This window comes from Streptopelia decaocto (assembly GCF_964273445.1).
Source record: "Streptopelia decaocto genome assembly, chromosome: 3".
Classification (NCBI taxonomy): domain Eukaryota; kingdom Metazoa; phylum Chordata; class Aves; order Columbiformes; family Columbidae; genus Streptopelia; species Streptopelia decaocto.
The window spans coordinates 93,904,611-93,924,976 of NC_138656.1; the positions used below are offsets into that span (position 1 = coordinate 93,904,611).

At 47.2% G+C, this 20,366-nt stretch overlaps 1 protein-coding gene across 1 annotated transcript in view; it reads left to right on the top strand.

Annotated features, from left to right (window-relative positions):
- The window catches only part of KHDRBS2 (KH RNA binding domain containing, signal transduction associated 2), a gene marked incomplete at both ends in the record, with an annotated part of 324,097 nt that overhangs the window by 63,108 nt on the left and 240,623 nt on the right, over nt 1–20,366 (top strand). Inside the window, one exon of the mRNA XM_082048177.1 lies at nt 9,700–9,827. Coding sequence (XP_081904303.1) covers nt 9,700–9,827 — 128 coding nt within the window. The remainder of the gene's footprint in view (nt 1–9,699; nt 9,828–20,366) is intronic.

Consider the following 20,366-nt stretch of genomic DNA (forward strand, 5'->3'; position numbering starts at 1 on the left):
TGGGACTCGCCGTTCGGGGCTTAGAGCAGGGCTCGCGTAGAGATCCCTCCTCCTTGGATGGTCCCAGCGTGTTGGGCGCTCAGGGCTGCCGGAGATCTGCCGGGATCGGCTCCTTGACGCCTGCCGTTCCCTGACAGAAGCTCCTTCTTCCCACTGATGGCGGTCGCTCCAGCTGCGATAAGCTGGGACTTGCTCTTCAGGGCTTAGAGCTCGCCCCTGACGGTGGTCCCTCCTCCTCTCCTGCTCCCGCCACGTTTCGCGCCAAGGGCTGCGGGACCTGTGCCGTGATCGGCTCCTTGTCGCCTGCCGTTCCCTGACGGAAAGCCGGCCTCCCCGCTCATGGCGGTCGCTCCTCCCAGAGGTGACTGGGCCGTGTCGTTCAGGCCTTGGAGCTCGGCCCTCGTCACGAGCAGTGTTACGGGCAGTGTCTTGAGCCCTGCTCTGCGGCCGCCTGCTGCTGCTCGAGGGGTCGTAGCCCCGGGTGTGCTGAACCCTGCTGGGGCCATCGTCGTGCCGCCTCTCTGGGGCCTCGGCGCGGCCACCGCCACGGTCGCTGCGGGGCTGGCGGCCAGGGGAATGATGCCTGTTCCTTTCCGCAGAGCGGGGCCCAGGTGTCCCTTCTCGAGCATGGCTGGTGGAGCTGGTGCTGGGCTGGACGTCGTACACCGCGTAGGTACCGTCTCCCACTTTGCGGTAGATGTAGTAGAAAGGCCACCGGCAGAGGGGGCAGACGGCTATTCTGCGGGACCACTCCAAAATGCAGGCATAGCAGAAAAGGTGCCCGCACCAGCTCACGGAAGCTTGGTCCTGAATGCTGTCCTGGCAGATTGGGCACATTAGGTCGTCAGAAGCATCCAGCGGCGTGTCCTGGGGCTCCTGGCTGGTGCTGGCATCAGGGGAAGAGGTGCCATCACTCGGCGAGTCCTCCTCCAACGCCATCTCACACTGCAAACAGGACACGTGCCGGCAGAACTGAGAAGGCAGGAAAGCGGTTCCTGGCCTCTGAGCAGCAGCGGCCTGAGCGTGGGGGTGCGGCAGGTCGGGACCAGCACCCGGGGCCCTTGCCAGTGTCCTCGTGCAGCAGATCCTCTCTGCCCTCCGAAGGAAGCCTTCAGGATGGGGTTCCTTTGGTCGCCCACCTGCAGACGTCTCTCCCTGGCGGATGAGGCCAAGGCTTTGGCCCTTCAGGGCTGCCCCAGGCCTTCAAAGGCCTGGTGTCATGCGGGTCACAATGACTCTCTGGGGACATCACAATGCTTTTGGGGGCCACACCCACAAGGCACAAGCCCAGGCCTCAGACAACAAAAATCGTCCAGGGAGCTCATCTCACAAGACTGCCCCACTGTCGAGCAGAAGCCCGTAGCTGTAGTTTTCACATGCATTCACACACCAGGTTTCACTGTTGATAGCCAGCGCTGCGTTCTGTTTTAGAAACAATGCTGCTACTGTGCTGGGCTGCCCAGCGCAAGAGAGAGATGGACATACTGGAGAGAGTACTGCAAAGGTTCCCGAGGTTGGTGAAGGGCCTGGAGCATCTCTTGTGCGAGGAAGGGCTGAGAGAGCTGCCTCCAGGCCATGTAGCCTGGAGAAGAGAAGACTCTGGGGCAGATCTTTCTCAGTGTAGCTCAATACCTGAAGAGAGGGTGCAAAGAAGACAGAGCCAGGCTCTTTTCGAGGTGGGGTCAGTGACAGTGGGCACAAACCAAAGCACAGGAGCTTCCCTCTGAACATCAGGAAACCCGTTATTACTGCGAGGGTGTCCAAAGGCTGGCACAGGTTACCCAGGGAGCTTGTGGAGTCTCCCTCCTTAGGGCTACTCAGAAGCTGTGTGGCCGTGGTCCTGGGCTCTGTCTATGGTCCTGGGCCAGCGTCTCTAGGTGGCTCTGCTTGAGCAGGGGAGCTTGGACCGGATGACCTCCGGAGATCCTTTCCCACCTTGACTGTTCTGTGATTGTGTGACTCAAAAGACACTCGTGCGAGTTGAGAAAGCACATGCGGGCCACATGGCATGGGAAGGTGTGAACGTTTCTATCTGGTTATGAAGATTCAGGTTTACCTCATGGGAGTCTCATCATCCATGAGGCCGTCACCTCTATTTTTTATTTTTCCTTCAGGGAAAATTTTCTTTCACGTATAAGTGACTGCACAGAAAACTAGCAAGCTAAACACAATCATGAGGGAGGGAATGAGTTAAACATTAAAGTGAAACCGTTTGAAATCCCACAGGTAGCCTTACTCTTGGTGAACCTGCAAACTCTTGTTCACGTAGTAGTAACGACTGAAAAGCCCAGCTGAAGTAGTTTTCCACTCCCTTGAGCAAAGACACCACTTTTATTGCAGAACCTCCTTGTGCTCTGAGTCAAAAAGAAAGTGCAAGACTGGGAAGGGGAGAATCAGAGCGGCTGGTGGGAGTTTGGAAGGGGAGCCATTTTTCCCCAGCTTTAGGTCCCCTCCATCTTGCCTAGTGACCACGTAGACTTCCAAGTCTCTTCAACGCTGCCTTAGGAGAAAGAGTTTAATGTCATTTAAGGCCAGCAGGGTCCTGGCTCGGATCAGTAAAGGGAGAAGTGATTCTGGGGGACACTGGGAGTAAAGTGTGGGGAAACAGGTGATGTGGAAGGACAAGAGGTTTTCTACGAAGTCATTGGTGCCAGGGCAGAAAGGAGAAAGAGCGACCGAATCTTCAGCTGATCATCCTGTGGAAATGCAATAAAAGCAGAAACGACACACTGGCATCAAATGTTCAACACAGCATTTTATTTTATAGACAAGTGTAACACAGAACAGTATTGAAAAGCAGGACCCGAGTTTCTGTCCTGTTGTCATTATAAACCTATGCGGCCTTGCAAGAGTCCGTTTGGATTTTCAGACGTGTCCCGTAACGGAGAGTAGATCCTTGGCCCTGAGCTTTATAGTTGGATTTGCCATTTTTGCAGTTGTTAGGAGGAGCAGTTTAGGTGTGAAGTGGTATCGTTTCTGTCGAGCACTAGTAGCAGGGCATACAGTAGTACCCTAATTGGTAGGGTGTGCTACCAAGCGCTGCGCCAGGCAGGGCTGCGGGACCTGTGCCGTGATCGGCTCCTTGTCGCCTGCCGATCCCTGGCGGAAAGCCGGCCTCCCCGCTCATGGCGGTCGCTCCTCCCGGAGGTGACTGGGCCGTGTCGTTCAGGCCTTGGAGCTCGGCCCTCGTCACGAGCAGTGTTACGGGCAGTGTCTTCAGCCCTGCTCTGCGGCCGCCTGCTGCTACTCGAGGGGTCGTAGCCCCGGGTGTGCTGAACCCTGCTGGGGGCATCGTCGTGCCGCCTCTCTGGGGCCTCGGCGCGGCCACCGCCATGGTCGCTGCGGGGCTGGCGGCCAGGGGAATGATGCCTGTTCCTTTCCGCAGAGCGGGGCCCAGGTGTCCCTTCTCGAGCATGGCTGGTGGAGCTGGTGCTGGGCTGGACGTCGTACACTGTGTAGGTACCATCTCCCACTTTGCGGTAGATGTAGTAGAAAGGCCACCGGCAGAGGGGGCAGACGGCTGTTCTGCGGGACCACTCCAAAATGCAGGCATAGCAGAAAAGGTGCCCGCACCGGCTCACGGAAGCTTGGTCCTGAATGCTGTCCTGGCAGACTGGGCACATTAGGTCGTCAGAAGCATCCAGCGGCGTGTCCTGGGGCTCCTGGCTGGTGCTGGCATCAGGGGAAGAGGTGCCATCACTCGGCGAGTCCTCCTCCAACGCCATCTCACACTGCAAACAGGACACGTGCCGGCAGAACTGAGAAGGCAGGAAAGCGGTTCCTGGCCTCTGAGCAGCAGCGGCCTGAGCGTGGGGGTGCGGCAAGTCGGGACCAGCACCCGGGGCCCTTGCCAGTGTCCTCGTGCAGCAGATCCTCTCTGCCCTCCGAAGGAAGCCTTCAGGATGGGGTTCCTTTGGTCGCCCACCTGCAGACGTCTCTCCCTGGCGGATGAGGCCAAGGCTTTGGCCCTTCAGGGCTGCCCCGGGCCTTAAAAGGCCTGGTGTCATGCGGGTCACAATGACTCTTTGAGGACATCACAATGTTTTTGGGGGCCACACCCACAAGGCACAAGCCCTGAGCTTTTCTGTGCAATTCTTAGGAGGAGCAGTTTATTTGTAAAGTAGTATCATTTCTGACACTAGTAGCAGGTCCCCAGCTCTGTGCATTTTAAGCTAAATTCTCACGGAACCAGGGTGAAAGAGAAACTGAACATCTTTGTTGTGTTTGACTTACGGGCCAGCGGTGGGGAATTGCATATTTTTGAATAACATGCGAGCTGCAGACTTTGGGGATGTGGTGTGTTTTGAAGTGATGGTCCGGTTGGTGATCAGCCCATAACATCTCATGTGGCTTACTGGCCTGGTGGCGTGGATCCCAAGGAACGTGGGGAGCCCGTCACCATTAGGAGAAGAGGATTTTCAGAGCTGGCTGAGGGCGTTCAAAAGGTTGCTTGTATACCAGCAATTTTTTAGAGAGAGCGGCAAGAAATCCACATGGCTTCGCTGGTAAATCCACCCCACCTTCAGCTGCTCCTCAGAGGACTGCTGGACATTTTAAAGATACATGTCCAGTCCCTCAGGGAGGGAATTCAGGAGGCTATTGAGCATAACAAGCAAACCTCCTGAAATCCATCTGTGCATGTATTAACCTGGGCTGAAATCCTGCATGATATAGTACACCTACAGGTGTGAAATGGGATGGGTGGACCTGGGTGGTGGCACAGACAGGAGAAGGAGGGTCTGGCAAACCAGCCGCGAGCCTCTCCCCAGACGGCCCCCCGTCCTGGGAATCTGAGCCCTTCCATGGCCGGTCGGACTAGTGGCATGAGGCAACCTGTGGCCTTGGGCCTGCCCCGAGTGCTGCTGCACAAGCTTTCCACTGAGCATATATGGGAGCTGGTGGAATTGTTGAAGGGGAAAACCCAGAACACAAGCAGAATGCCGGCAACTGCCTCCTACACACTGAGGAGTAACGGAACATCAACCCTTTGGCAACCTGCGAGGGGAATGAAATGAGATATAAAACTAAAAGCCGCAGATCGGGACCTCAGGCCTCCCCAGCCTGCTAAGTGAGTTCTTGCCAATGCCCTATGCACATACTTGGTTGCTGAAATGTGTAAGTTTACAGTTTTGTTTTTTAATTTGGAGTTGCGGGGTAGAAACTGCTTTTAGTTTAGTCCTGGGCTGATGCAGTTTAAACAACCTGCACTCCATAATGTCCCCTGCCAAGTGCAGCAAAATGAAAGCCCCAAAATCTGGGTATCTTGTCCTGAGAGGCCACTAACAGCCAATGACTTTATAGCGAACAAAGGAAAAGACCAGCCTCCAGTAATACCACAAGTGGGCTGGCATGTTATGGTGAAACTACCTTCCACTGGTATTGTGCCCATGACTTTAGCAAAACCTAGAGACTTATATGCTTGGGAGGCCCTTGGTGAAAATGGAAAACCCACCGCATTAGCGTCCAGTGGATAATCCGAGACTTCTAACTCTAAAAGCCTGGTTCCAAGGGACCGAGGCCTGTTCTTGTGTTCTCTTGCAGGACACAAGGAAGATGGACAATCCTGCCACTCCTACCAAGGGACATATGGACAGGGTGGAAAAAGCTCCAGCTGAGACTGGGTGGTTAGAGTCAGACTTTGGAATGAGAGTCACACCAGGGTGACACCAACAGGTCATTCAGGAGGCAAAGCCTGCAACTGGAAACACTAATGAACTCTATGTATGACATTGCATAGGCTCCATAAATCATCAGCTGCATGAAAACAGAAGGATTGTCCAAAGCCAGGTCATATTGCACTTGATCCTATTGAAGGAAAAAGGTATGTACAGTAAGCTGTGTGTACACTCCAAGCATCTGGGTGCCATCACAAGAACTACTACAAGGAAAATAACAGAGGACTCAGGAACAATTGTTGCTGTACTGGAGACTAACTGGTGAAAAAACTTTCAATGCATTTGTTTTCCTTATCAGGATGGTTAACCAGCCTCCTCCAGTTTTTGGTAACAACTGTAATTGTTGTAATTTGCATCATTCTATTCTTTATTAGTATGTTGAATTGTAATGATAATGTACAACAAAAAAATTACACTTAAGGTATGAAGATCCACAGTGGGCATTAAAATTCACCAACAGAATGCCCCCTTTTGACTTTGGAGGCAAGAGGTGACTGCATTGCCACTCCAAAGTAGCCTGTCAGATCATGACTGTGGTCATGAGGTGGATTGTGTGGCAGTTGCACATCCCCCTGAGATCTGGAGCCTTCAACACGGCAGTTGATTGCTCTTTAGCACCTTTTGTGTCCCACTGTGCCTGTTCCCACGTACACACCTAGGGTGGTACCAAGGTGCTGTCAGTCACATTGTCCCTGACACCGGGTCAGGGTGACTTCACCTCCACCAGCTGGTGGGGCAGGAGAGATGGGACCCTCGGTCAGTTGACAGGGTCCTCAACAAAAGAGGTGCCCAGAGAAGCGGAGAAGCTTCTGGACCATGTTGTAATGCCGACAGCCACATCTGACCAGGCTACAAAATGGGGTCCCTGCCGAAGATCCCCTTTGAGTGGTCTTCTCGGAGCAGCGGGTCTGTGAACTGGAGCCCTCTCCTTAGACTGGGACGCTGTCTAAGGAGACTTCTCGGGACTGAGAGTGCCTCACCTCCTCCTTTGGTGAGTGGTAATTTACTGGATATATCCTTGAATGATTCCTTGCCTAACCCAGGCAAGTGTGACCCTCACCTAACACAGGCGAGAGATTATTTCTTGTGGGTACTCTGAAGTGAGAGGCCTCTGGTTCTGTTTCTTGTGAATGTATGAGTGCACATTGTGGATCCTCATTATTCTTATGTTGCTGTATCCCAGGAATCTCCTCAACTGATACACGAACCTGTATTTTATGTTCTCAGAGTGCTAAATAATTGTATAAACACTGTTTCTAGTAGTTCTATTTGTTACACTTTTAAAGCTACAATAAAGTCTGCTTTAGAACTTGTTGTCTGCCTAAAATTGACTTTTGGGCTTCCTACACGACACTGCTCCCGCCACGTTTGGCGCCAAAGGGCTGCGGGACCTGTGCCGTGATCGGCTCCTTGTCGCCTGCCGTTCCCTGGCGGAAAGCCGGCCTCCCCGCTCATGGCGGTCGCTCCTCCCAGAGGTGACTGGGCCGTGTCGTTCAGGCCTTGGAGCTCGGCCCTCGTCACGAGCAGTGTTACGGGCAGTGTCTTGAGCCCTGCTCTGCGGCCGCCTGCTGCTGCTCGAGGGGTCGTAGCCCCGGGCGTGCTGAACCCTGCTGGGGGCATCGTCGTGCCGCCTCTCTGGGGCCTCGGCGCGGCCACCGCCACGGTCGCTGCGGGGCTGGCGGCCAGGGGAATGATGCCTGTTCCTTTCCGCAGAGCGGGGCCCAGCTGTCCCTTCTCGAGCATGGCTGGTGGAGCTGGTGCTGGGCTGGACGTCGTACACTGTGTAGGTACCATCTCCCACTTTGCGGTAGATGTAGTAGAAAGGCCACCGGCAGAGGGGGCAGACGGCTGTTCTGCGGGACCACTCCAAAATGCAGGCATAGCAGAAAAGGTGCCCGCACCGGCTCACGGAAGCTTGGTCCTGAATGCTGTCCTGGCAGATTGGGCACATTAGGTCGTCAGAAGCATCCAGCAGCGTGTCCTGGGGCTCCTGGCTGGTGCTGGCGCAGGGGAAGAGGTGCCATCACTCGGCGAGTCCTCCTCCAACGCCATCTCGCACTGCAAACAGGACTTGTGCCGGCAGAACTGAGAAGGCAGGAAGGCGGTTCCTGGCCTCTGAGCAGCAGCGGCCTGAGCACACAGGGCCCTTGCCAGTGTCCTCGTGCAGCAGATTCTCTCTGCCCTGCACTCTTGTTCACACAGTAGTAACGACTGAAAAGCCCAGCTGAAGTAGTTTTCCATTCCCTTGAGCAAAGATACCACTTTTATTGCAGAACTTCTATGTGCTCTCAGTCAAAAAGCAAATGCAAGACTGGGAAGGGGAGAATCAGAGGGGCTTGCATGAGTTTGGAAGGGGAGCTGTTTTTCCCCAGCTTTAGGTCTCCTCCTTCTTGCCTAGTGACCACGCAGTCTTCCATGTCTGTTCAAAGCTGCCTTAAGAGAAAGAGTTTAATGTCATTTAAGGCCAACAGGGTCCTGGCCTGCATCAGAAATAGTGTGGCTTAGGACCAGGAAAGTGATCGTCCCCCTGTACCTGGCACTGCTGAAGCTGCACCTTGAATCCTGTGTTCAGTTCTGGGCCCGTCACTGCCAGAAAGACATTGATGTGCTGGAGAGAGTTCAGAGAAGGGCAATGAAGCTGCTGAGGGGTCTGGAACACAAGTCTTGTCAGAAGCAGCTGAGGGAGGTGGGGCTGTTTAGCCTGGAGAAAAGGAGGCTGGGGGGAGACCTTCTTGCTCTCTACAAGTGAAATAAGTTTGTAGCGATGTGGGTGTTGGTCTCTTCTCCCAAGCAACAAGAGATAGGCCAAGAAAAAATGGCTTCAGGTTATAAATTGGATATTAGGAAAAACTTCTTCACAGAAACTGTTTTCAGATGTTGGAATAGGCTACCAAGGGAAGTGCTTGAGTCACCATCCCTGGAGGTGTTTAAAAGACGTGTTGATGTAGTGCTTAGGGACATGGTGATGGACTTGGCAGTGTTAGATTGACCGTTGGACTCGATGATCTTAAGGGTCTTTTCAAATCTAAAAGATTCTATCATTTTAGTTTAATTTATGTGTACAAATAGATAACTTTCCTCACTTGTCTTTGAGAACTGCCTTGCTTACTGGTGTTCACAATGCCTCTGAGAAATTAATTCGTTCATTCATTCATTCATTCATTCATTCATCTCATTCCAATACTGACTGCACTTGCAACACTTTTCCATCCTTTATTCACCTTTGTTTCTCAACTCTGCAACCCTGTCACACAGACCTTTGTAAAATTTTGTTACAAATATCGTAAATGTACTTTCTATCTTTTAAACCTGTCTGAGCCAAGTATTTTAGTGCAGAATATTTCCTTGGTAAGCTCATGCTTAATGGATTCTTGCTCCCACTCAATGCAGCTTACCACATTTTTTCCAGGTGTATTAAAGTATTTTAGAAAAATGAAACTTGTCCTCCAGATGTGTTTAGTAATTGTTTAACTTTTTCATCCTAAATTAGGGAAGGTGTACCCCATCTCTGTTCTTCTAGGTTTGTTCTCTGAGGCGTTTTGATGGAGCTTATAACAGAGGCATTTGAGCCTTTACATAGTTCAGAAATATTTGAATTTAGGTCTGTAACATCAAGAAGTGTCTTCAGTTTTCTACTGCTCTTACTGAAAGTTAGCCATTTTATGCAGAATGTGACTTGATTCTGGCAGGTCACATTTATAAAATAGCATCAAGCTGTGATGATTTGATCCTCTTCAAAAGACTGATAGACATAATCATAAGCCTCATCTGTTCCTGCTCCTACTGAGATGATTTGGCTTCGGTTTCAGCTGAGGAGGAATCTTGGAGTGTGACCTGTGAACTGTCACCTCTGTCTCTGCAGTGCTGGTGACAGTCCAGGTTTTTCAAAGATAGCATTACATGTCACATGAATGCAGACAGCAGAGGTGTTCAGTGCAGAGTCTGTATTATAATGTGTAAGTTTAAATTTTCTGAGGATGATAATATCATGTCACTGATTGCTCTCTTTTTTAATATTTTTCAGAAATTGAAAAATTTCAGGGTTCTGAAGGCAAGAAGGAAGATGAAGAAAAGAAATATCTTGATGTTATCAGCAACAAAAACATAAAGCTGTCAGAAAGAGTTCTGATCCCTGTCAAACAATATCCAAAGGTACTGTAAATATAGTCTAACAGTTCTTTAATCTTATTAGAAGGATGAAAAGATCATACACTTAACCATTTTTATTGACACTATGCAGGCTTGCAATTTTTAAATACAAAACAAAATAAACAAAAACCTCACAAAAACTAGAATTGAAACTCCTATTTGAATGTACCCATTATTAGCTATTACGTGTTCTAAATTTTGTCTCAAGGCCTTTCACAAAAGCTATTGAAGTGAATGAGATTTTTTTTTACTTCAAGTAGGTTTTGTAGCTGTCCTTGGGCAACCTCTTGAGGTGTTTTCTTATATCCTGTTCCCTTGAAAGTAAGACAGGATCTTAGATTAATTTTTGCTCTAGAAGATGCTTTCTTTTTTACATGTATAGCTGCCTGGCCACTATTTAAATTGACTTTTTAATGAACTGTATCTAGGGCTTATTTTTGGAGTGGGGCTTATATTTCGAGCATCCTCAAAAATCCTGAAAAAAACATGCTAGGGCCTCTATTCAGGGTAGGTCTTATTTTCGGGGAAACAGAGTAGTTGCTTTTTTCACAGGTACTGTATTTTTAGAAAATAAAAGACCAGTTAAAAACAACAACAAAGTTCTATCAGAATAAAGTAAAGACATTTCAGTAACTCAGAAAAGTCAACGTGATTGTGCTACAGCTTCTTCATGTAGGAGTTGCCAGATTTTCTCTGGTGTAGTAAGTTTTAAAAGATAAAGTGGCAGGATTACTGGGAGCTTTGTCTTTGAAAATGTAGGCCCCTGCTTATATAATTCAGATGTCTTTCTTCGACCTACTTTCTTCAGATTATGTTTTGATCTCTTTACTGCTACATACTGTGATTAAAAATGCATTTTTTATTGCAAAAGAGCCCCAAATTTACCTGGTTGTCTGAAGTTTTAGTTTACAAAAGGACAAAAGATACTATTGATATTTTTTTGGTCGTTGCTTACAGTTTTATAGTTTACCTAAACAGTTGTTTTAATAGTATTCAAACTGAAATGGTAAACATCTGCATTTATCTCTACAGTATTTTTTTCTTGCTGATTTATTATCACATGGTGTTTGGTTCACCATTAGCCTTGATTACACTCACAGCTTTGTGCTCTATACTTCATCAGTAAGAGCAATAAATTACAATGTGGAAAAAGCCTATCAAGCAAAATGAAAGGTGTAAAAAAATGAGATTAAATGATTCCAGCTGACATTTACCTCCTGACTAGTGAATATAAAACTGAGATAACGTCATCATCCCAATGGTAAAGACCTTAGAAATACACACAGTGCTATAGGGAGTTACCTTCTTGCTGCATAGCCTGAGGTGCTTTGACTAGATTTGTGGTATTTTGTGTAAATGCTATAGGTGACTTGAAGTTCTTAATAAGAATGTAATAGTGCTGTTACTTCATAATGGCAATGTGATAATTATTCAGAATACTATTTGATGACAATAGTAGAATGAAAGACAAACTATTTAAAAGACAAATGCAATAATCTATCCAATATAGTGCCCAAATATGATTAAATTAAGCTTCATTTACTTTAATGAGCTTGTTATATTAATGAGTAGTAAAAAATACAAAGCATCTCTACAGGTTTTGAGCAGTGAAACAAAAAGATCCGTTCGGTGGAAGTGAAATACTTATTCAGTAATGCAAAATGCAGTCTTGGAAAGTTTCTGTAATTGATTTCCTAGCAATATTCCGTGCTTGGCATGGAATTATTCCCAGAACTGCAGGTTTCCTGCTACCATCTAGTAACTGCCTTTCAAGGGTTGCATTTGCCATTTGTATTAATCTGCTGATTTCTGTGGTCTAGTGTAATTTTTTTTCTTGATGGATTGTATACATTAGGATAGTCAAAATCAGTACACAGTGGTTGCTTCAGATTGCTTTATAAATAACCAAAAAAAGTAGTAATTGGGTAGAAAGCAAACAAACAAACAACAGTTTTATATATTTAGCAGAATATGGTAATAAGACCATTTGATCAAACCTGTACTTACATACAGTTAAGAGAATTGCTGTAGGATATAACCTGAGAGATGTTTATATTTGAAAAAGCATTATTTTAAATTATTCATTCATTATTTGCTGATAAGCTCTTTTCGGGCAGTGCTGAGTGAGCAAGATTCTGTAAATCTGAATAAAGTATCCATGAGTATAAAATTTTGGAAAAAAATTCCACCGAGTTAAAAAAAAAGTCGATTGTTTACAGATTCTCTAGGAATGAGATCAATCCTTTGAAGACATTCGCTCTTATTTTAGCTACATGTAGAAATACAAATTACTCCAAGGGAACCCTTGGCATAAAGGTTTAATGTGGTCTCTAGGTTAAGCTTCAGTGAGGGCAGACCCCTTCATTGACATCTGTAGAGTCAAAAACAGCAAGGTTTTGGCAAAAGTTAACTGAACACAGAAGGCTACACAAGCTGGTAAATGGCTCCTGAAGTTGCAGAATAAGTATTACAAAATTGTCTCTACTCAAGTGTCTATGGTCTGATTTCTGAAATTGCTGGTGCAGACAAGAGGAAAATAAAATCAAAGGCTGTGATTAGCAACAGCTGTCTTGTGTTGCGAACTCTGTCAAAGAGATACAAGCCTCTCTTGATCTCTGTAAGACAGAGATCTAAAAACAGATAATAGCATTATTTGATAGTTCAGCAATGATATTTTCTGAGATTATTATTTTAAACCTCAGCAGCCCGCATAAAAACAGCCTCTCATTTACACACACTCCTCTATGCAGCAGATACTTCTAATGACCTCAGAATATCTCCTGAAACAGTGATGCAGTGTCTTGTGTTTGTTGATTCTTTTTGCTTAACCACAGAGCCCCTTTCTTTGCTTTCATCATATGTGAATTCCAGCTAAGGTAGACTAAAAAAAATACTCAGAAGACTATTTGTTACTGACTTACTCATTTTTCAGCTTTAGTAGCTGCTAAATTTAAAACTTGCATGAAAATACATAGGGCTTGTTCATAAAGATTTCACGATTTACCATTTGAATGTTGTATTTCAGATACATCAATTAAGAGAAAAGAGTGGGTTATTAAAAAAAAAGAAGCAAACACACATCTGAAATGATCTTGTTGCTGAAAAACAAAAGCCACACTTTAGAGGCTTGATGGGCAAGTTTCACAGTATCACAGTATGTTTGGGATTGGAAGGGACCTCAAAAGATCATCTAGTCCAATCCCCCTGGTGGAGCAGGAACGCCTAGGTGAGGTCACACAGGAACATGTCCAGGCGGGTTTTGAATGTCTCCAGAGAAGGAGACTCCACAACCCCCCTGGGCAGCCTGTTCCAGCGCTCCGTCACCCTTACTGAGAAGAAGTTTTTTCTCAAATTTAAGTGGAACCTCTGTGTTCCAGCTTGATCCCATTACCCCTTGTCCTATCATTGTTTGCCACCGAGAAGAGCCTGGCTCCATCCTCATGGCACTCACCCTTTATATATTTATAAACATTAATAAGGTCCCCCCTTAGTCTCCTCTTCTCCAAACTAAAGAGACCCAGCTCCCTCAGCCTTTCTTCATAAGGGAGGTGCTCCACTCCCTTAATCATCTTGGTTGCCCTGCGCTGGACCCTCTCCAGCAGTTCCCTGTCCTTCTTGAACTGACGGGCCCAGAACTGGACACAATATTCCAGATGGGGTCTCACCAGGGCGGAGTAGAGGGGAAGGAGGACCTCTCTCGATCTACTAACCACCCCCCTTCTAATACACCCCAGGATGCCATTGGCCTTCCTGGCCACAAGGACACAGTGCTGGCTCATGGTCATCCTGTTGTCTACCAGGACCCCCAGGTCCCTTTCCCCTATACTGCTCTCTAATATGTAATTTCCGAACCTGTACTGGGACCTGGGGTTGTTCCTGCCCAGATGCAGGACTCTACACTTGCCCTTGTTAAATTTCATTAGGTTATTCCCCGCCCAACTCTCCAGCCTGTCCAGGTCCCGCTGGATGGCAGCACAGCCTTCTGGCGTGTCAGCCACTCCTCCCAGCTTGGTGTCATCAGCAAACTTGCTGATAGTACACTCAATTCCCTCGTCTAAATCATTAATGAATATATTGAATAATATTGGCCCCAGCACTGACCCCTGAGGCACTCCACTAGATACTGGCCTCCAACTAGACTCCGCACCATTGACTACCACTCTCTGGCTTCTCTCCTCAAGCCAGTTTGCAACCCACCTCACTACTCTGTTGTCTAGACCACACCTCCTCAACTTAGCTGTGAGGATGCTGTGGGAGACTGTGTCAAAGGCTTTACTGAAGTCAAGGTAGACCACATCCACCGCTCTGCCATCATCCATCCACCTTGTTACAGTCTCATAAAAGGCTATGAGGTTGGTCAAGCATGACTTACCCTTGGTAAAGCCAAGCTGACTGCCCCTAATAACCCTCTTATCCTTGATATGCCTTGAGATGGCACCAAGGATAAGCTGTTCCATTACTTTCCCAAGGACAGAGGTGAGGCTGAGCGGTCTATAATTACCTGGGTCCTCCTTCTTGCCTTTTTTGAATACTGGAGTGACATTTGCTTTCCTCCAATCCTCGGGCACCTCTCCTGTTTCCCAAGACTTGGAAAAGATGTTGGAGAGCGGTCCAGCAATGACTTCAGCCAGCTCCCTCAGCACCCGCGGATGCATCCCATCTGGACCCATGGATTTATGGATGTCCAGACTGTTTAACTGCTCCCTAACCCAGTCCTCATCGACTAAAGCAAACTCCTCCATTGACCTGGCTTCATCCGGGGTCTCAGGGGTACAGGGCTCCCCAGGACAGCCTCCGGCAGAGAAGAGAGAGACAAAGAAGGCATTCAGTAATTCTGCCTTCTCTGTATCTTCTGCCACCAGGGCACCCACCCCATTCATCAGTGGGCCTACATTGCCTCTGGTATTAGTTTTATCTGCTATGTATTTGAAAAAGTTCTTTTTGCTGTCCTTGACCCCTCTTGCCAGCTGTAATTCTAAGGAGGCCTTGGCTATCCTAGCTGCCTTCCTACATCTTCTAACAGCAGCCTTATATTCCTCCCAAGTGGCCAGCCCCTGCTTCCATGACCTGTAAACTCTCCTCTTCTGCTTGAGCATACCCAACAGATCCCTATTCAACCACGCAGGCCTCCTGGTTCCCTTCCTGGACTTCCTACGTGTGGGGATGCTCTGATCCTGAGCGTGGAAGAAGCAATCTCTGAATGCAATCCAGCTGTCTTGGGCCCCTTTTCCTTCAAGCAGTCTTGCCCATGGGATTTCCCCCAGCAATTGCTTGAAAAGGCCAAAGTTAGCCCTGCTAAAGTCCAGGGTTGCAATTCTACTTGCTATTCTGTTCCTGCCACACAAGATGCTGAACTCCACCATCTCGTGGTCACTGCAACCCAGGCAGCCCTCAACCTTTACTGCTTCGACCAGACCCTCCTTGTTAGTGAGGATGAGATCCAGCAGTGCACCTCTCCTAGTCGGCTCCTCCACCATCTGCATGAGGAAGTTATCATCAATGCACTGGAGGAATCTCCTGGACTGTGGCTGGCTGGCTGAATGGTCCTTCCAGGAAACATCAGGGAAGTTAAAATCACCCACAGCAACCAGGGCCTGTGACTGTGAGGCCACCCTCAGCTGCCCATAGAAGGCCTCATCAACTTCCTCACCCTGATCTGGTGGTCTGTAACAGACGCCCACAACGGTGTCACCCCTGCCAGCCTGCCCCTTACACTCTCAACTCGCTCGTCATCCACTCCTGGGCAGAATTTAGTACATTGTAGTTGCTCTCTCACACAGAGAGCAACTCCACCACCACGCCTGGCTGGCCTGTCTTTCCTGAAAAGGGCATAGCCATCCATGACCACATTCCAGTCATGTGAACTGTCCCACCATGTTTCTGTAATTGCCACCAGATCATAACCTCCCGACCGAACATAGGATTCTAGCTCCTCCTGCTTATTCCCCATGCTGCGTGCATTGGTGTACAGGCATTTCAGGGAGCGAGCAGAGCACACCCATTTCTCCCTAAGGGCATAGGAGGCCACCCGGTCCTCATCAGTTTTAGAATGCTGCCCCACTGGGACAAGCCCAGCTACAACCCCATCCCCCTTCGAGCCTAGTTTAAAGCTTTCCAAATGAGCCCAGCTAATTCCTGACCCAGCATCCTTTTGCCCCTGCGAGATAAACCTTTCCCGCGTGACACTGTCCGGACTGGTGTCTTATAAAGCCAACCATTATGAAAAAATCCAAAGCCCTGCCTGTAGCACCAGTCTTGGAGCCAACCATTTAGAGACTGAATTTTCCTATTCCATCCCACATCGTCACTTGAAGATGGAAAGAGTGAAGAGAAGATCACTTGAGCCCCTGAGTCTTTCGCCATCCTTCCCAAGACCTTGAAATCATTCTTCATTCCCCTCAGACTACGGGAAGCAGCTTCCTCCCCATCTGTCTGGAAGACCAGCAGTGGGTAGTAGTCCGTCGGGTGCACCAGTTTGGGGAGCTCTCTAGCGATATCCTTGATCCGGGCTCCAGGTAGACTACAAACTTCCCTAAGATGAGGGTCAACTCTGCATATTGGGCCCTCTGTTCCTTTCAGAAGGGAATTTCCTATTACAATCACCCTCCTTTCTTTCTTATCAGAGGCAGTCTTAAGTTGTGAAGTCAACTGCCTCTTCCTACGTGATCTTGTAGGCAGGCTTGGCACCACCTCCTCACCTACCTCTTCTTCAAGATCCAGGGCCTCAAACCTATTACGGAGGGGCACCTGGGGAGACAAAGCAGGCAGGGAGGGGGGCTGCCTGTGACGCCGAACCGGAATACGCTTCCAACCCTCGTCGTCTTTTAGGTCCCATACCTCTGCCCGACAGCAACAAGGGTGGGGCCGTCTCAGGACTTCTGCCTCTGTCCGAGAGGGCAGGAGGTCCATCTCCTTTTGGGGGGTACCTCCCTGGGACCTTTCCGACTGGCACGTCATTTGCATGGCAATGCCCAGCTCTCAGAGAGTCTGAGTTACTGAAGGGACTTAGGATCAAACACCCAAGCAAGTGTAAATTACACCATTGCTTACTGTCATGATTTTTTTTTTCTGGAAATCCTTTGATTGTTGGTAAGGATTTTCTCTTCATGTGAATTAGGAAAAAAAAAAATGAAGTTACTACCTCATCAACTCCTCAAACCACTATTGTATGTTCAAGATGAAGGAACCCAAGTCACTTCAAATATATAGCTTTAATGATTTCTTTCCCATTGTTCTTTCTAGAAATTAAATTCTTATTTGGGTAAATCTGATTTTGGGTATTTCTTTTTCTTCTGGTCTATCAACAGGAAAATTAGTCTAAATCTAATAGATTTGAAATAACAGATAAGCTTATAGCCAAAATGCTGAGTTAAATTATTTAACTGTATGACACTTCACATTCAAGATAAAAAAAATGTCTGGTTTTATCAGATTTCAAATACATCAAAATTGCACGTTCTGAAAAAAAAACCGCAAACAATAGTTAGGCAAGGAAGAAATTTTCCAGGTTACTTAGATTGGGAGATCCAGAGAAGTTGGAAATGACACATGGAAATAACAAACTCTCCTTTTTTCAGTGGGGGACAGAAATCAATACGATGTTTTCTGAAGAATAGACTGTGTTTAATAATTTTCCTAAGATATTATTGAATAAGGATAGATTTGTCTATAAATAAAAGAGATGGGATATTTGTTATATATATAATTATATAATACTAAATGAAATTATAAATAATTTGCTCTGTTGCTAGGGTGAGTCATAAAATCAGAAAGTTTTAAAACAAAATCTCAGTTTAAGTAAAGAATTAACTTTTTATTTTCCCTCTACTGGTTTGCTAGATAGTTAAAACTAGCAAAATACAAGATCCTGGAAGCATGTTCTGCTAACTGCCAGGATATTGTAGGGGTAACAAAGATGACAAGCAGATAGATTCTTCTGAATTACTTCCATGGCATAGAGTTGCAAACTGTGAGGCACTGTCTTCAGATGCCTTCTCCCTGCACAAAGGCCCAGCTGATGGGCAGTAATGGTCTTGTTCAGAAATATGGTTTCGCTTTAGCTGAACTTCCTACCTCCAGCTGGCTTCTTCCTGGATGCCTGGATGTTTAAATCCTTTTTTTTTTTTTTTCTTTTTTTATTTTTGGGGGGGAAACAAAACAAAACAACCCCGAAACATAACAAAAAAGATACAATCCAGGCCTCTCCCCTTGAAAGGGAGATCTGCTATGTGTAATAAATTTTGACTCGAAATTAACTTGAATAACAGAAATTTATTCCCGGTGGATTTCAACGCAATAAGCAAAGACAGCGCTGGGCAACCACGGAGTCCTCCCTGCTCCAGTGGCGCGCGTGGGAAAAACTTCTTCCGGCCTTTTATAGGGTCCCGGGTTCGTTGCTCAGAGTGCCACGTCACTCGTTCTTTCTGCGCATGTGTCCTCTGTTGCCAGGCGGTTAATCTCCTATCTTCTCACCTACCCCTGCCCCCCTCCCACCTTTAGAGGATCGAACATTTAAGGCAATTGCATAACAAAGGGCAGGGGCTTCCCATGTTGCACAATAACCCCTGAGCGTTTCCTTTTAAGAAGTGTTAATGAACAAACAGCTCTAACTCAGTAACCCCTGAGCGTTTCCCTTTAAGAAGCTTTAATGAACAAACATCTCTAACTCTTAGAATTGTTTATTACACTATGTAGATCTGTAGGTCCGTACATCTGTTAAGGAGATCTGCTTTAAGAGTCTGCATTTCTACGGAAGACAAGCTAATTATGATGTGTACTGTAGATTAACTTAAATTCCAGATTCTTGATATTCTTTGTTTTGCATGTTTCATGAAGATTCCTTGAATGATGAGTGACTTGAGTGAATTCACCTTCTCATTCTTAGTCATTTTTTAAATTGGTTGGAGACACTGCTCTTGGAACAAAATGTATTTGTTCAACTAAAATCTTGCAAGGCATTTTAATTCTGTAATGTATTGAAATAGAATTCACAGGTGATTTGAACAACAAAGTCCTATGTTTCTTTTGTATATGATACACCTCAGAGTGAATCTCCCCACTTTGTCAGAGGCCATGTTTTAAGCTGTCTCAAAGTTTGCTCCCAGCTCCTTCACACGCGGTGACCCCGCTCCCCAGGAGCCCGCCCAGCAACAAGTCGTGCCGGGAACTCCTCCTGGCTACCGGGGCCGGGCCCGCGGGGACCCTGCCCGGCGACGGGCAGTGAGAGGACAGATCACCTACCGCCGCCCAAGCGTGCGGGCTGCGGGAGGGACCGGCGCGCCGGAGCCGAGCGGGGGCGTGTGCAGAAAGGCGCGAAACAGGCGTTACAAAAGGCCGCGCGACCCCCAGCACCGACCGGCACCTCCGGAGCGACGGACGCGCCCCGCAATGGGACGCGCCGCCCCGCCCCGCCCACCTGAGCAGCCGATTGGCCCCTGGGTCCGTGGCGGTAACTTTCCCCTCGGCAGCCAGTCCCCTCTGCGTGACGAGCTGCCCGCTCCCATTATTTTGTTTCCCTCCTGTCCTATCGCTACTTTCTCTACCAACGTTCAGTAAAGTTCGCGAGTGAAGCGGCATCTGGCCTTGCTTGTGTCTTGATCTCACTGCGGGCAGTATCAAAGAATCTCTCTGGCTCAGGGCTTCCCACACCGGACACCAACACCACTAAAATCATAGAGGGCATTTGAAACGAATTTTGGATGAAGTAACCATTTGCTGAAGAACTGCGTTTATACTTTTCCTTGTTCTAATAAATTTAGCATTGGTCAGTGGGATTATTTTGTTTATTTCAAATAGTCCCCTATAAAATTACAAATAATTCCAATGACCTTGAACACACAGATTGTATTAATGAAAGACGTGTCCAGGTACCAGCAGTAATGCAGCTATCAGCACTTGGTCTGTCATTTCTCAATTCTATCAAGTAACTAATTCATTCAATCGATAAAGTTCATTGGTGCTCAGTAATTAGAAACATTTATTTTTCATGTGTGTATGATACGTATCCTTCTCTCATATATGTTGTTACGTAGATTAGATAGAAGTATAAGTAGGAGGCTGCCTGTATGAGTATAGCAGGAATTTATCAGGATGAGAAAATATATATTAACTGAGCTGAGATTTGTCTTTGAAATTTCTCCCATTATACTATATTTTGTAGTGTGTCAATTCTACTTTATAAATATACAAGCAAAAAAACCTCTGAAGTAATTCAGAAGACTCCTAGCTGTGGCAGATCTATGGATATTATTCTCCCTAAAATAAAAATAAGAACTCAATTTCTTTGTATACTTTATTCAGTACTGTTTTAAAGAGAGAGAGAAAATCTCTGATGATTCTGTTCAGTATATTTGGAAGTTCAACTACAGGTGTGAACACAAAAATACAATCGATAGTGAGGGGAAGATGTTGCATACTAGTGAAGATATGGTAAGAGAACTGAAATAAAACAGGGTAAAGATTTTGGACAGTCATGGTATCGGTAGAAGAGCCTCATTAACGAGGAGAAAGTGAAAAATTGTAGTCATGGCTGAGATGGAGGGA